General features: G+C 36.7%; 3 protein-coding genes across 3 annotated transcripts; all 3 read right to left on the bottom strand.

The window, feature by feature from the left end:
• Positions 1-89: 89 nt before the first annotated feature.
• Positions 90-2,789, bottom strand: LOC130989978 (gibberellin 20 oxidase 1-B-like). The gene is made up of 3 exons (XM_057914165.1): positions 2,176-2,789; positions 1,760-2,081; positions 90-634 (listed from the first exon to the last, which is right to left on the bottom strand). Exons 1-3 carry the CDS (start codon positions 2,727-2,729, stop codon positions 353-355), a joined length of 1,158 nt encoding a protein of 385 aa, XP_057770148.1. The 5' UTR covers positions 2,730-2,789; the 3' UTR covers positions 90-352.
• A 3,813-nt stretch (positions 2,790-6,602) lies between these two features.
• On the bottom strand, positions 6,603-7,550 carry LOC130989979 (nuclear transcription factor Y subunit B-3-like). Its single transcript, XM_057914166.1, has one exon. It carries the CDS (start codon positions 7,456-7,458, stop codon positions 6,775-6,777), a length of 684 nt encoding a protein of 227 aa, XP_057770149.1. The 5' UTR covers positions 7,459-7,550; the 3' UTR covers positions 6,603-6,774.
• A 2,501-nt stretch (positions 7,551-10,051) lies between these two features.
• Positions 10,052-15,054, bottom strand: LOC130989977 (probable methyltransferase PMT26). Its single transcript, XM_057914164.1, has 9 exons — positions 14,606-15,054; positions 12,932-13,968; positions 12,699-12,848; positions 12,025-12,295; positions 11,831-11,941; positions 11,569-11,743; positions 11,143-11,415; positions 10,666-10,860; positions 10,052-10,582 (listed from the first exon to the last, which is right to left on the bottom strand). The coding sequence occupies exons 2-9, from the start codon at positions 13,913-13,915 to the stop codon at positions 10,354-10,356; spliced, it is 2,388 nt and encodes a 795-aa protein (XP_057770147.1). The 5' UTR covers positions 13,916-13,968; positions 14,606-15,054; the 3' UTR covers positions 10,052-10,353.
• Between the last annotated feature and the right edge of the window lie 1,411 nt (positions 15,055-16,465).

Below are 16,465 nucleotides of genomic sequence, written 5' to 3' on the forward strand. Positions count from 1 at the left end.
CTACCACAACTTCTCCACAATTAATCCAAACGCCACAACGCACATCAACGTCAAACAAAACCCCAAAAATTACACACAGACACCACACATTAATCAATGAGATACATCACAATTATTTGCCAAGATTCAATCCAGAGAATACTACAAAAGGCAGTCGAATCCAGAACCTAATAAACGAGAAGCCCAGAAAATAACAAAATAAAAATAAAAATAACGAAGATAAACACGATTGACCTCACCACGTATACACACAACGCAACTACACACACAAATACATACATACAGACTTATGAGAGAGAGAGAGAGAGAGAGAGATCAACGACACAAAAATCAGAAAAAATAAAATAAATATTTAAGGAAGCGAATAATGCTGTGTCTTATTGGAAAGCCAGCTGACAAAGTGTTGGAGCGTACAAGTGTCGGCCCTGTAGTGGTTTTGGGTGAAATCCCTCAAATCGGACCACGTGAAGTCGGGGTAGAGCCGCGCCGGGGCCGTGGGCCCCAGCAGTCGCCCTGGGGGCCTCACCACCTTGTCCTCATTAGGGTTCACGAAGAACACGAGGGATCTCCGAACCCTCTCCTTGTTCACCACCGCCCGATGCAGGCAGCTCTTGTATCGCCCGTTGCATAATGCCTGCATTCATACATTTTTTTTTACATAAAGAAATTTAAAGATCACGGAATGAAGGACTCAGCATTAACTTCTTACCGTTAGTAGTAGATTTTTAGAACACTAATTGTGGCCATTTTCACTAAATTGTGCTATTGGATTCTTAGACATGGAAAATGAATACACCCAATTTGAACACTTAGCCAGTTAGCCTAAGTGGGACGGGCTAGTTGTCTCATCTTTGTTTTTCTTGCCGAACCTATTATAGTAAGTCGCCATATTGGGCAATAAATGCATGCCAAACAAGACGCGATGATATTGCCAATAATTTCATGACACGTACGCATGCGTCCACTTTTTCACACTAATAATGTAATTATATTTGGTGTTCCATCTTGTATTATTTTTTTTTTGAATGAATCTTGTATGCTATTATTATTTTGTTTTTTTCCCTTCGTATCTTTTCTTCAATTTTAATTTTGTATGCTTTATTTTTATAGGATGAGATCCAGTGTCCCACAATTTTATGTGTATCATTGTGTCTCATGCTTATATCTAATATTTTAAAAATATTTTTTATAAAAATAAAATTTATTACAGTACTATGAATTAAAATTGAAAGTGAGACATAAAGTATGGTACACTAAATCTGATTCCTATTTTTATTTAGGGATTATTCATTCCATCCAATTATAATATATAATTACTCCCTCCTGCCTTCAAACATCTTTTTAAGAAAAGATAACACAAATTTTAATAAAAATTAGTTGTGTATTTTATGAGTAGAGAATGAGTCCCACCAAAAATGAAGATTGTAAGAATAATAGTTAGTGAAATTGTTTCCAAAAATAGATTAGCTCTGAGGACATACCAAAATAGAAAGAAAGCAAGATGTATTTTTTAATATATATTTTTCACCTTTATTAGCTAAATATTCATTATTAAGGTTTGATTATAATCTAAAATTAGGATTATTTTTATAAATTTTCTTTTACACAAAATATTATTAAAATGATAAATATAATAATGAAACATGACGATTGACGACGCAAATAAAATTGTGGAACACTGAATCTGATCCGACTGTTCGCATACACATACAAAATCGTCCTAGCTAGCTACATACAAAATTCACTAAGCAATACGTACCATGAAAGTGTCACCAATGTTAACAACAAAGGCCTCACGGCAAGGTCGGATGGCTCTCCATTTGTTGTCCGCGAAGATCTCGAGCCCTCCGACTTCATCTTGATGCAGCAACGTCAGCGCGTTCGGGTCCGAGTGGGGCCCCGTGCCGAGGGTGAGCCCCGCCTCCTTGCACGGCGGGTAGTTGTTGCCCCGCATCACCGAGCAGCCGCCCTCGAAGAATTCCCGGCACTGCAACTGCTCTAACCCTAAGCTAATCGCCAGCAGCTCGAAGATCGCCATTGATAACTCGTGCATTGCTTCACAATACCTCTGCAACACATACCTGCACAACAACAAAAACATATATATGTATGTGTGTGTGTATATATAGATTTTTTTTATATACATCTTTAAACAAATATTTTATATAATCCGACCCTGATTCCTCAAAATCCTGGCCTACTCCGCGTTTGATGTAGTTAACTACGTCGAGGGCGGGGGCGGGGGCGGGGGCGGGGGCATGTTTGTAGGTCACGGAGAAGGTCTCCTTCCATGGGAGCTTGGAGGAGAAGCGGTCGGCGTGGGCGCCGGAGTAGCCGCGGAGGCCGCCGGGCTGTCTCCCGACGGCGAGCTTGCGGCGGAGGGGGAGGCTGAAGAATGCGTCCATATGTTGATGGGCGGCGCGGACGAGGGCTAGGTCGACGCCGTGGTTCACGACTTGGAAGAAGCCGTGGTTGGAGCAGGCCGTCCTGATCTGCGCGGCGGTGGAATTGATGAGGCCTCGATCTCCGTGGAAGAATCCGGCGAGGTCGACCGGCGGGTCGTTGAGCTCGTCGGCGGCGGCGGCGTAGGATGTGTCCTCGTGGGGCCATAGGAATTGTGTGGGGAGGTTGGGTTGCTGTTGGAGGAGGGATGCGTCGAATACGAGATTGAGGCCATTTTTGGATTGGAATGGAGGAGTGAGAAGTAGGGATGGGGAAATTGATTCCATTTGAGCTTGCAATTTGTGTAAGGATTTTGGAAGCAAGGGTGTTATTTATAGTGGATTAGTTGTGATGATGAGGGATATATCTCTTGCAATATGAAATGTCTTCTATTGTATCTATTCATGATGGTCACGTGTGATAGTAGATTTAAAATGGGGCAAAAATGATACTCTGATCCCTCCGTTCGTGATAAAACTTTTTAGCTAATTAAATTTGTTTCTGGGGATGTCTATGAAAAAAATATTTTGTTTACAACACATTTACGTATTTTCATCATTCTCAATAGACTCAAAAACATTATTTACAATATATTTTTACCACTCAACAACCTCGTTTTACATATAAGATGAGGTTCAGAAGTCAATTACAATCATTCAAGCTCTAGACGAGAGATTATGCTCAACAATCAAGTTTAATCTCATAAACTCCAGATGATATGATCAATTAACAACAAATTAAATGCGGCACAGGAATCCTCCGTCATATCTTACATCAAATTTTCATATTTTTTTCACTTCTTATTTTTCTAGCATCTACAATTCCACGTTGACTTTTTATAAAACTTCGCCAAATGAAAATTATTATACCAAGGTATTTCTATATTCCAACCAAAAATTAACTTTTAATTAACGAAAGTAGTTGAGAATAATATAATTTGAAATGCTAATGCACCATCAATTTAATTTGATCAAATAAAATTAATTAATTAAAGAAATAATTTACATGTATTTCATAGAAAGATATATAAATTTAATCACCCGCCCTTTTCTCCAACTCATGAATTAAAATATATATATATATATATATATATATATATATATATATATATATATATATATATATATTCAATCAAACTCTCAATTTTTGGGGGGACATTTATATGGTCAATCAAATCCATTTATAACAAATTTGATTTAGCAAGACTGAAAAATCAAATGATCCAAAGCTAATACAATGGAGAAGTGGGTCCCATATTTTGCAACTTCTCAATTGGACACGTGAGTTTGCTCACTATCGCTCATACAAAATGTTCGATTTTATTTTGAACGCAACAAACATCACAATTGCGTCAACATTTATGTATAAAGGACAGGTCGTGCACATGTGGAATATGTTTAACAGATTTTAAATCAATGTACAATCATCAAAATAGTACTTTATTTTGTTTTATACTATTGAACTAATTTTCTAGACCATTCTTGATTGATTTGATCAATAGTAATATGCATGTAATTAATTGGTGCTAATCAGAGACCTATCCTACAAAAACTAAGAGAAATATTTCTTAATTTACAAAAAGTTTGCCCCAATGTTTTTTCTTTACGTGTCCCAAAAATATAATACTTGCTCCAATCAATTTATTTTATATTCAACTTTATAATTACAATTCTTTAAACACTATTTTTAATTATACATGCATGATCTCACCATCAAATAATTTTTTTTTATCAATTTTTATTAACACTCATGTTATTTCTGTTAAACTTTAAAATTATAGTAATTCTTTGAACACTATTTTTATGCATGAGTGATGAGCTCACCATCAAATAAATTTTTTTTAATCAATTTTTATTAAAACTCGTATCATTTCTGTTAGGATAAATTTTTGAGGTACCGAGCATGTCCACACGGTGCGAAGAGATATGATGTTGGTATCTAATTTTTAGTATAATTGTCACTTTTAATTTTTTTAGGATAATTTTCGTCACATTTTAGGATATATCGCGATATATAAAAGAATATTTTAAACTCATCAAGCTCGAGTAAATTAAACTTGAGATTTTAAAAAATCGTGAAAGGCTTAATTACGAACCAGCATGATTTATTTACATCCTTTTTACATGTAATAAAAGTTTTGTAGCATTGGTAACTACTAAGGCTGCGTTTACTTTGATGGATAAATTTATTCATGGAAAATGATGAATAACACAAATTTATGCCTTTAAATGTCTCTTTCTTTTTTTAACATTTGACACAAAAGAGTTTCTTATTTTTCACTTCAAAGATGGATAATATTATCCCTCCATTTTTAGTGTGATAATATTATCCATTTTTGAAGTGAAAATAAGGAAGGAAAAATGGTGAGCATCTCTTTTGTGTCAAATATTAGAAAAGAAATGAGACATTTAAAGGCATAAATTTGTGTTATCTATCATTTTCCATGATTGAATTTATCCATCAAAATAAACGCAACCTAACTAGAATAGCACCGCAGAGAAATTTCCAACTAAAAATATTTAATCAATATCGATTATAAATATGTGGTAGTAATCCAAGATAAAAGTAGGAGATAGAATAACACCGTAGATAATCTCAAAATAAATAAATAAATAAGAAAAACAAAACACACACACAAAAACAAACCATCGTATATATATGATTATTATTTTGTTTAAGCCGTCAAAAACGAAGAAGAAATATCAATAGCTACGGCATTTTATATTTATTCGTTCAAGGCCCTAAACTTAATGTATCCAATTATTTTGCCTAGCATGGCTAAAAAAAGGACAGATGAAATCATGTGATCATTTTTATCAATTTGAGACAGTGTAAACTATTTGAGTCGACATAACTTCACTTAGGTCCCATTTGAATTGACGTAATTATGAACTTGAATTTTATAGCACCAATTGACTTATTTAAATTCAGAGGTAATTATGAATTTAAAATTTTATAGTACCAATGCATATCAATAAGTGACATTTATTGAGAAAATTCTGAAGTTTTTGTCAATACCAAAATCCCTGCAATAATGTTTAATAATTTAATTCATTTTCAATTTATTTTTAGGAATTGAAGTTGGATTTCTTCTTATAGCACTACTATGGCGTTGTACATAGTCTACATGACTGTATAAAAAACAAGGGTTATTAGCATGTAAATACACACACTTCTCTCAGAAATTTAACATGATTTTTATTTTGTGCCCATAAATATATGAACTTATTTTTTTTTTCTGATTTTTGACACCGATAAAGAAAAACTCTATTTACTGTTGACGTGGAGGCCGAAATTCATGACGTGGACTACAGAATATGTACTTAAATAAAGTAGTTGTATTCATTATTTTGATTGGAGAGTGAATGGCGTGGTATTACGGTCACATCAACAATAAATTAGAGTTTTTTTTTTTTGTCGGTGTCAAAAATTAGAAAAAATGCTAAGAGCATCCGCAATGGGCTTACTTGATAGCATACTTGATAGTGGGGGACTACACTGGGTAAGTAGTGCTGCATTGGAGTTACTTGATAGCCTACTTGATTTTTTTAGTTTTGATTTTTATGCTTTTCAATTAAATTAATTACTCAAATTTAAATAACACATTTTTCTAATAATTAAAAACTCTATTAAATTAAAAATCCTAAAAATTACATAATATAAAAACCACCTAAAAACATCATTAAAATTACATAAATAAAAATCACAATTTTTTTTTTTAATTCAAGCGCGTGCAAAGCACGCGCCAAATACGCCTCTCACGCGAGTATACCCGAAGACTCGAGCAACCCTTGAGTAACCCCCCGGCAACGTCTTACTCGAGTGCAACGCTCTACTCGAGTAAGTGATCGAGTAGAGCGTTGCAGGTGCTCTAAGTTAATGTATTGGTGGGCATAAAATAAAAGCCATGTTCAATTTAAGAAAATGGAGTAGAAAATGACCTCAATTTCTCTGCTAGTGTAGTCTATAACGACTGCATATCTAGCTAGCTAGCTTTAATCCTTAGTTCCCCATGATCAGTGCATCACTAGAACTGAACCTATTAATTGATTCAGTAGAACCCAAACAACATTAATTTTTACTCATGAAAATAATAAAAAAGTAAAAAATCAAACCTAACTATAAGAGTTGGTAATTTAGTAAACCATGAAAAGAAGAAGAAGAAAAAAAAAGAAGGGTTTTTTCTAATTTTCTTGATGAACTATTTGCACTCTATATATCATATACAATCAAAACTTTTTTCCTCACATCAAATCCCAAGCTATACATCACATAGCACACACACATATATATATTGTCACTAAATGAAATGAGGAAAAAATATCTTGTATTTTACCAATGATCGTCGACACGATCGTGCTGAGGCAACGCCGCCGTCTGAATAGAGTTCTGCGAGAAGGGCAGCGGAAAGGGCGGATCGGCCGACACGAACGGCGGCGGAGAGATGAGATTCGCGGCGGAGTAGACGCTATTGTAGGGCAGATGATTCGAGGAATTCTGGTCGTGCTGCATGCGTTGTTCCACGCGCTGCTGCTTTGGTACGTTGAGTTTCTCCCCTTCTATCTCCCTATACTTGGCCAGGTACTTCTTGAGTGGGTGCACGTATTCCTCGAAACCTAGCGTCGTGATGGCCCAAAGGATGTCGTCGCCGTTGATCGTCTTCCGCTTCTCCCGTTGGCATTTGTCGGACGCCTCCCCGGTGACGAAGCTGATGAATTCCGACACGCACTCTTGCACGGTCTCCTTCGCGTCCTTCGAGATCTTCCCGTTTGCCGGCATCACCCTCTTCATGATCCGCCCCACGTTAGCTATGGGCAGGAAACGGTCCTGTTCTTTGTTGTTGCTGTTGTTGTTGTTATTATTGTTGGTCGTGTTTTTCGAGGTGTAGGGATTTTGATTGGTGGTTGTGTTAGGGTATGATGATGTGGTAGTGTCAGGACTGATTCTATAGGGGGTTCTACTGGGCCCAATCTGAGGCTTCTCATCATCTTCAAAATCATCTCTATCCCTCTTCATGATCTTTGAGAAAATGGTGATGAGATTTACTTTCCTTTTCAGAAAAAATAAAAAATAAAAAATTATGTGTATTTTGTTTGATTACATGTAATTTGTTAAGAGGGCAAAGAGAGCATAAGTATAGGCGTATCGATAGGAAAGGATGTTGTGCAATTTCTAAAATTAGTTTGATGCCCACAATTCTCTCCCACTCCTACACATGAAATCATTTAATTTTGATTAATATTATAATTTTTTGTGAGAAATTGATACAAATTTCACTTGAACATTATGCCGGAATTTTGCATTGGAAATGGGTTTTATTTTTATTTTCCATCTATGTATGTATATTATGTGCAAATTTAAATGATGTGTTTGTTACCAATGTGTGTGTGTAATGTCGAGTGAAATAGTAAATATTGCAGTCTAAGATCAAGGATAGTTAAGTCGAGTATTGTACGATAAGGGAAGAAAATAAGAAGACGGGGAAGAAAAAAATGGTACTCTAATGATAACAAAAAACATGTTTAACTCGCCAACCTTAATATAATTACTTAATATTCATCAAAAGCTTGTCTTAACAATGCATAAGTAGACGAGTTACAACATCACTACAAGTTGCTTAGGTTTCGAATGGTAAAATCTCACACTATTAATTTACAAATATTACAACATAACCAAAAGAAATAATATGGCAAATGGGGTCACATCATCGGGGATTGAGCGGGATACAGTTCAAAAGATTAAAGATGAAGTCTGTCTTCGACGATCTCTGCAGTTAATTCGTAATTAAGTAATTCTTACATAAAAGTGCAACATTTTATAATTAGGAGCATGCTAGTAATATAATCGATATATGGTGAATTATGATTTTGAGTTCCATCAATTGGTATCAGAGCCTAGTTAATTTATCTTGGCTCTGTTTGATAATTCACGTTCGATTATTTTATGTGTTTTTTTTTCGGCTGCTTGTTCTTCGTGGCTTGTTGATTCGTGGGGTATGTCGTTTTAACGTTGTGATCATTTTTTAGCCACGAAAAAAATATGTGGTTTGATTAGGATTTCAATTATATTTATTTTTCGATTGCAACGACATTTTTTTTTTGTCTAATATTTTCTATAAATTTCTTCTATTTTCATTTATTTTTTACACCATATCTAAATTTATACTTCTAGATTTCTTCTTCTTCTTCCAATTTAAGTTTTGTTCTTGTTTAGTCTTTAAAAAAAATGGAAGTTGACTTCAACAATTGGTTCTCCAACAAACCAAATTTGCCACCGATCCCAAAATTTTCTCCTATCAGCTTTTCGCCATTTTCTCAAGCCTCCAACACATTCAACTCTCAAGGTCTTGAGGCTATCAACTTAAACAAAACTCAATTCATTTAAGATGATGAAGTTGTCGAGATTCATGCGCACCCAAAGACAATGAAGATGCGCGCCGACCCCACCGGAGACCAAGCTAATTTGCTTCCTGTAGGTCAAGGTGACTCTCAACACAGTCAAGGGTGGTGCCGATCAAAAGACATTCGTTTATTGGGAAAAAATCACGAAGTTCTTTAACGAATCTCATCTTTTTGGCACCCCGCATGAAACAACAAACAAATCAAGTTGCATTTCCAACGTGTGCAAAAGGATGTGAAGGTTTAGGAGGCAGTTTACGACAAATGCCGAAGCAATTGCGAGAGCAGCATAACTCACAAGCGATGACCAAATCACCTAACAAGCCCAAGAAAATTTTCAAACCAACAACCAAGCTCTATTCAAATACTTCACGGTGTGACGCATCCTCTACGAATCTCAACGATTTGCCTCCATCGACGAGGACATATCCTCCCATCCAAGCATCACGACCAAGCCTATAGGTCTAAAGACGGCAATGCGCGAGGAAGGAAAAGGTAAAAAGGTTTACTCATCCTTGGCTTTGGAGAAGGGGAAATACATTCATATAATGGAAAAAGTCACTGAGAAGCTCGACCATATACTCTCAACGAAAGCGCAAGGTAGCCAGTGCCCAAATTATTGACTTTGACACTTCACAAATGAGGCCGACTCAATTAGCCATGCATAAGCAATTGTATATGGATATCGCAAAACGTCGAAGATGGAACCTTTAATTTAAATTGTAATTTTCAATTTGTAATTTTCTTTTTCTATTTTTCTAATTTAATTTATTGCAATTTTTTTTCTATTTTAATTATAACTAATTTTAAATTAAAATTTAATAAAATTTTTAATTTTAACATTCAATATTTATTTCATTTAGAATTCGATTTTTAGAAAATGGGATGAAAAAATCTATAAAGCCACTCTATGAAGCCCCCAAATGTGGAGGGGATGGCTCTAAGAAGGCCCACCTTTATGAAGCACCAAAAGGTGCCCTAAACCATCAAGAAATTTAGCGGAAGAAAAGTACTGTGAAGATAAAAGAAGCATCAATAAGTTCATGAAAAAGGCAAGAAATAGTTGCATTATTTTTTAAAATTATTTCGACATGCTCAAGAAAATTAGGATATTCTGAATATAAAGGACAAATTCCCACGGTGGAAAGATAAAATCACGACGACAGATAAGATAGAACCTAAAACAACACATGATTACAACAATCACAAGATTTAGAAGAATAATTGCATTTGAATGATAACAGTAGTGTGCTTTGCAGTCTAATGAAGCAATGGGCCTTACAATGGGGGGTGGTGTAGTGTGGTGTGTTGATTGCCCTTCAAGGCCACTAATAATACAGGTAGAACTTGGACAAAACTTCTAAAAAAATCACCCAACTAAACAACTAAAAATACGCTATATTTCAGCCAAGGTAGAAAAATACAGAAGTAGCAGTGCCAAAGAGCATTTATAACCAAAAAATACCTAACCTCCGTGGCATCAGCATCGAAACCAAGCGCGGGAGTATGCTTTTCAAGCAAGGGCGTATGTTACCTTCTCTTCGTCTGTAGGTCGCCACATAGATTTCTTAGCGCAAAGCAATCCTTCCTTGTCCTTAGAGTAGGTCATGCGAATATCCCACTGCATAGATTTGAATATGGCCTCAAGCTCACTGATGACATCCACATTGTCCCGGATGATGATCTTTCCTTCGGGTCTCAAAATCCGATCAACTTCCGCCACCAAGGCCATGAAATTACACCTGTTGAGACGAATCCACAAGAATTAGAACATCAAGCATAAAACAGTAGTTTACATGGCAAAACAACAGTACATCATACGCACTTCTTTTTAATCTTGGAGAAGAGGTGGTCAGCATGAAGAAGATCATAAGATCTTGGGTAGGTACTGAAAGATTCACACCAGTCGTGATAAATTCCAAATAGCCCACGTTCGTAAATGACAGGAAGTGTGTCGGGAGCATCTATACTGACAACATTCATTACCCAAATATTCAACTCTCTCATAGCAGCTGCCAATCTGCAAAAGGGGTACAGCAAACAGTGAGGCGATAGCTCTACGATATATTTCACCTCCATATGTTAGGAGAAGTTTTAAAAGAGAAGAGAATATAGTAAATAAGCAATGAAAACCATGATTGTATCAGGCAAGTAAGAAAAATTGTTGGTCCCTCCAAACTAGAATAAATTGGATCGAGGAATTTGTGTGCAGATTGAAGTGAAGAAGTAAATTAGGGAGGGAGGACTGCAAATGTCCTAAAGAGAATAAAAATAAAGTCAGTTTTTTGTTTCCCATGCTTACCCTCCATAGACTGCTCGCATATCCATGACATTCCTCACACTAGACCAGTCTATTCCAAGTCCTTTGAGATATGAGTTCTTTACAACACGTTTCCAGTGTTCATAATCGGACACAAAATCTTCTGGAGCTGGTTTACCATAAACTCCGACCTCCGAACTTGACAACCAGTAAGGTGCTTTCTGCACCCTCGCAGGCCATTGTTCTGGCCATTGAGAGCCACGTTCTGAAGAAGCAACAGGTATTTTGTGCATGCATGCTTGAAGAGGCACATTCCTAATTATATCAACATAAATGGTCAAAATATGAACTGATATCTAGTTATGCAACCACCTCTGAATTTCAGCAACCAGTGTATAATCGTGTTATCATAAATTTTAAAAAAAAAAAAAAATGACCAGGGCCACTTCTAATAAAACAAAATCATACCAGGCAGCACTAGGATCATCAGAGTCTTGACATAATGGAGGATCACTCTTTGACCTTTGTTCGTAGCACTCATTTGTAGTAGGTTTGCGATATACCGCAACTCCTACTCCATTTATTCTGTCCTTGGTTATTGAAACAACTTCCCAGCACATAGCTTTAGTCAATTTCTCCATGGCTGTCAATATTACCAGGATTATACCAACTTGTTAACAATCAAAGAAGCATTTCTGCTTTATCTTGAAGAGGAGAAAATAAAATGTACCTTGCCAAATCTCAACATCTTCAGCAAGTTTTTGGTAAATGGGAGTGGCAGACCAAACAAAGAAACCACCAGGTCGTAGTAAGCGATTCAGCTCCAAGAGAAGTTTCCCACCTAAAATTTATAAAGATCATAGCATGTCAGTAAATCTTGAAAGCCACCAAACGGTATCTAAACAAATGTAGGAAATTAAGTACCTTCAATGTGCCAGGGCACCCGGCAACGTGCACAATGGACGATATCAAAAACTCTTCCAGGATAAGGAAGCCTCACTGTACCCATGACAGCAGATATTGCCGGAATTCCTCTTTCAAGTGCAAACTGAACCTGAGCCTCATGCTCATCTTTGGGAGCCAATGACATTGTCAAGACATCCCTATCAAAGAGGAAACCACCAAAGCTAGCAACTCCGCAGCCAACATCCAGAACCACTCGGGACCGCTTCCCCCAGGCAATGTCAGGCACAGACTACATAAAATATGATATTGAGTGCATTAATACCGAATGTTAGCAACCATTATAACCAAAACATCGAGCAGAGAAAGACAGTGAAAATAGACATTGTATTCATGAATGCACTTTTAGCAGTCCATATTACTTGTTTGAAAGTCCATATTACTTGTTTGAAAGTGAATAAAAGAGTATGATAAATTGATTTTTTGTGTAAATAGATGGTCTAAAAATTTAGCAACAAAGAAATTAGGCAAACAATGAAGATTACAATTTAATATTACCAAATCAAATCCAGCTTCGGAATAATTTGACATTTTCAGATCATACATCTAAGTGTACGAAGTGTAGACCGACTGAAGTAGAAAAAAATGGGAGATGCACACCAAGTTGATATAATCAAGCACATGTGACATATTACCTCTTGTATGAAGTCAATGTAGTGAAGAGCGCCATGCTTAAACTGGGTGCCACCACCAGGGAAGGTAAGGTATTCACCACTAACTTTAACCCAATTTTGATGTCCTTTAATTTCTGCAAGTTTGGTGTGGGGAACATTATGGTACCAAATCTGTGAAAGGGGACAAAGGTCAATTAATAAAGAAGAAAAATAACAAATTAAATGAAAAACACGTTCTCAACAAAATGCTGTACCTTTTCCCGGCTAGTAGGCCACTCTATTGAACGTTGATATCCTTCAGGAAGGGGAACAAGGCAGGTAGGCGGATTTTCTGGACAATGTCTCTCTCTGTGTTCATAATGCTTAGTCGATGAAAGTTTCTTTATTGCCTGCAAGTTATCAAGGCACGGAATGTAATCTGGTCCAGCAGTGGTGCTACAGAGCTTCCAACTGTATTTACTTTGGTTATCCGATCCAGATGACTTTTGTGCTTCTTTCTCATTTTTTGACTCTGCAGCCTGAGTTGAAAACGATCCATTTTGAGTTGTTGATTCATCTGTCAGCTCTGATTGGGCCCCAGATGGAAACACTTCGCTGGCTTTGTCCTTTTTCTCAGTGGAATTCTCTTTGTCCACCTTCTCCTCTGTCTGACCATCTTCTTTCTCTCCATCTGTTTTACCTGAATCCTCTTCAGGCTTCTTCTCGTTATCTAAAGTATTTTCTTTAGTCTTTCCAGCTTCTGAATCTTGCTTCACTTCATCTTTATTTTTCTCAACATCTTCCGAGTCATTTTTCGATCCATCACCTCTTTCTTCTCCATCGTCTTTCTTTTCCGGCTTGTCCTCTGTGGATTTTTCCGTCTCCTCAGGCACATCATTCTTCTCCACCTGATTTGCATTTGCATTAGTGTCCCCTTTGGTAGCATCCTCAGGCAAATCCCCAGGGTTATCCTCAAACTGCTTTTGCTTTCCCTCATCATTCGGAACATTGTCAGTGTTGGTCTCCTCATTGTTGGTGGCATCGTTTTTGTTCTCAGCACTGATCTCAGTTACAGATGTTCTCTCCTCACTTTTGTTCTCCTGTGAAACATCAGTAGTCTGACCAGGGACTACAGAGGAAGACGTCATCATCCATACCCCAACTAGACACAGGGCTACGAAAACCACAATTGTGACTGTCGAACAATAGCCTGATGACGATTTCCTAGCATCAACTCTAGAGTATTTCCCTAAAGCCATTGCTTCAACTTCTATCGTTCAAACAATCCCGACACTTATTTGTTGTAGCACACCTAAACACAAGCAAACGATGAGATCGGGCCTATTAATTTCGTTCAATCAAAATAACATCAAACTTAATCAGGATAGAGCAAGGTACAAGCCAGGAAGCACATGTTAAAGACACAAAATACTAGTAGTAATACAGAACTAATTCATCCAAGCATAAACCATCATCGAGGATTCAGTAGCACAGAGGCGTAAAACACAACCTCTCAACAGCTGAATATGATTTCAAAAATAGTAACAAACATCAGCCATTAATAGCAACAAATCTATATATAGGAATTCAATACGCAATCAAATCCAGATATTAACCGGATCAGAACAAATAACAGTATCAAAAACACTAACTCATTTCAAATCAGGTCACATTTCCTCGCAAATCCAAACACATGTAAAAGATCTCGCAACCAAAATTCTCGGCATTCCTTAATCCCTCCAAATCAGAAAAAATCTTACCCAAATTAAAAAAACACCAAATTCAAAAGCCCAGATCTAGAACATACATCACGATCCAACACAGCAACAATAAGGAGGGAAACAAGATCTGATCCAAAAACACAATTCAAACAAACAATTTCACCTCGAGATTCCTCGACGCGCACACACTATAAACGAACAACAAATCAGCTGCGTATTTTCACGTACCTGTCTCTCAAACTCAACACAGATCTGCGAGAAAGACAGCATCAACTGGCATTGGCCCATACACGAAGTGTCGGTGAGTGACTATGCTCTCGAGAAATGAGCTTGCAGCGTGAGAATGAGGGCGTGTATGAGTGTGTATATATAATATACACGCTGAGAGAAAAGGCTCCGAATTTTGGATTTTTATTTTTATTTAAAAATGGACGTATTGCCGGTGGAGTATATTTTAACGATTGATGCCTGCAGATGAGATCGCATTTGCAGCAGCGCAGTACATTTTTTGCGCCTTATAGATTTTACCTTTTTTGTATTAATTGTATTTGCGTGTGAAATCAGGATTTACAGCGAATGGATTTGGGATGGGAAAGAGAAATGAAGGAGACGAAGTGAAAGCCACAAGATTGCCGTGAAATTCTGTCATACAGTTGGTGTGTGGAGTTATCTCACCGACGACGTTTTTACCATTTATATTTTTTACCTAAATGGAAGGACCAAAACTCTCTTTCAAACTAAGGTCACATTTTTCATGTAAAAACAAAACTAACGTCACATTTTTTAATTTCAGATAGTAATGGTAAATTATTATTAGCATAATAATAACATAAGGGGTGAATATTTAAATATTTACTTTAATAAGTTGCAATTAGAAAAAGTTGTACGTGAAAAATATTCATATATATATATATATAGAGACTTTAATCAAATGAATTAAAATACGAGGAAAATGTTAGTATAGCCATTTTTTTATAAGAATATGTAAGTTACATAACTCTAATTCATAAACTATAAGTTATATACTCCCTCCGTCCGCCAAAAGTATTCCACAATTACTATATTTGGCGTCCGCAAAAAGTATTCCACTTTCCTTTTTAAGTCATGGTCCCACCATCCACCTTTATATTTTATCCTTACAAACACTCTTTATTTACAAAAAACCCACCCCAAATTCAATCTCAACCACACATCTCATAAAGTGGTGGGACCCTTTCTCCACTACATCAACATCATCACACATTTTATTAAACTCCGTGCCCGGCCAAAGTGGAATACTTTTGGCGGACGGAGGGAGTAGCTATTTTGGATTAAAGTACAAAAATACCCTTAATTGACTAATTTTTTTTATTATTATTTAAAGTTGTCAATTTCTCCCTCTCGTTCGCCTTTTCTCCTCTCCAACATCCATGCCACTGTCACTCACCGTTACTTCGACGACAACGTCTCTTCGACCGTTGCTCATCGCCAATCAAGCCGTTATTGATTCAAGTCCACCGTTGTGGCATTCACTCTCATTTCATCTATATCCGTGCACAAACTGAGTTCGGCGAAAAATGAGTCAAACTGAGTTTGATCGTGTTGCGGCGACATCGTCGGCTGCCGAGGGTGAAGAGGAAGTGTCACAACTTCCACCACTCCCATCAGTACAAGCCCTAGGACATAGTTATTTGAAATATTTTTCGTTACTAGAATGTATATTATTCTTTTTAAAATGAATAGTTGATAATTATTCGTGATTTATATGCATATTAGTATAGCAATAAGACACACGCTAGAATGTAGTTCGTGGACACTCAATCGTACGAGGAAGACAATCGACCGAGTCCACGATCGAGTGGACATAATCGAATAGGGCAATGGAAGCACTCGATGTTGTGAACTCAATGGTGTACTCGATCGAGTGCCATCGTAGAGGAGCTTTATAAGCATGAACACGATGGTGGACTGTCCGCTATTCGATGGTGAACTCGATCAAATAAGTTGGAACGGAGGGAATAATGATTTAACAATTTAAATTTTGTAATTTACAAGTTACAAGTGAATTATTCATAATTAATTAAATAATTAGGTATGGTATATAATTAT

This window comes from Salvia miltiorrhiza, chromosome 6, assembly GCF_028751815.1.
Source record: "Salvia miltiorrhiza cultivar Shanhuang (shh) chromosome 6, IMPLAD_Smil_shh, whole genome shotgun sequence".
Classification (NCBI taxonomy): Eukaryota; Viridiplantae; Streptophyta; class Magnoliopsida; order Lamiales; family Lamiaceae; genus Salvia; species Salvia miltiorrhiza.

What these genes read in the sequence shown, in the direction of transcription:
- LOC130989978 (XM_057914165.1), bottom strand. Translation starts at nt 2,729, where the DNA reads ATGGAATCAATTTCCCCATCCCTACTTCTCACTCCTCCATTCCAATCC. An exon ending in CAGGATTTTGAGGAATCAGG is followed by an intron (nt 2,082 to 2,175) that starts GTCGGATTATAT and finishes GTTGTTGTGCAG; the next exon opens with GTATGTGTTGCAGAGGTATT. An exon ending in ACATTGGTGACACTTTCATG is followed by an intron (nt 635 to 1,759) that starts GTACGTATTGCT and finishes GTATGAATGCAG; the next exon opens with GCATTATGCAACGGGCGATA.
- LOC130989979 (XM_057914166.1), bottom strand. Translation starts at nt 7,458, where the DNA reads ATGAAGAGGGATAGAGATGATTTTGAAGATGATGAGAAGCCTCAGATT.
- LOC130989977 (XM_057914164.1), bottom strand. Translation starts at nt 13,915, where the DNA reads ATGGCTTTAGGGAAATACTCTAGAGTTGATGCTAGGAAATCGTCATCA. An exon ending in ACATTGACTTCATACAAGAG is followed by an intron (nt 12,296 to 12,698) that starts GTAATATGTCAC and finishes TATTTTATGTAG; the next exon opens with TCTGTGCCTGACATTGCCTG. An exon ending in GATGATCCTAGTGCTGCCTG is followed by an intron (nt 11,416 to 11,568) that starts GTATGATTTTGT and finishes TGATATAATTAG; the next exon opens with GAATGTGCCTCTTCAAGCAT.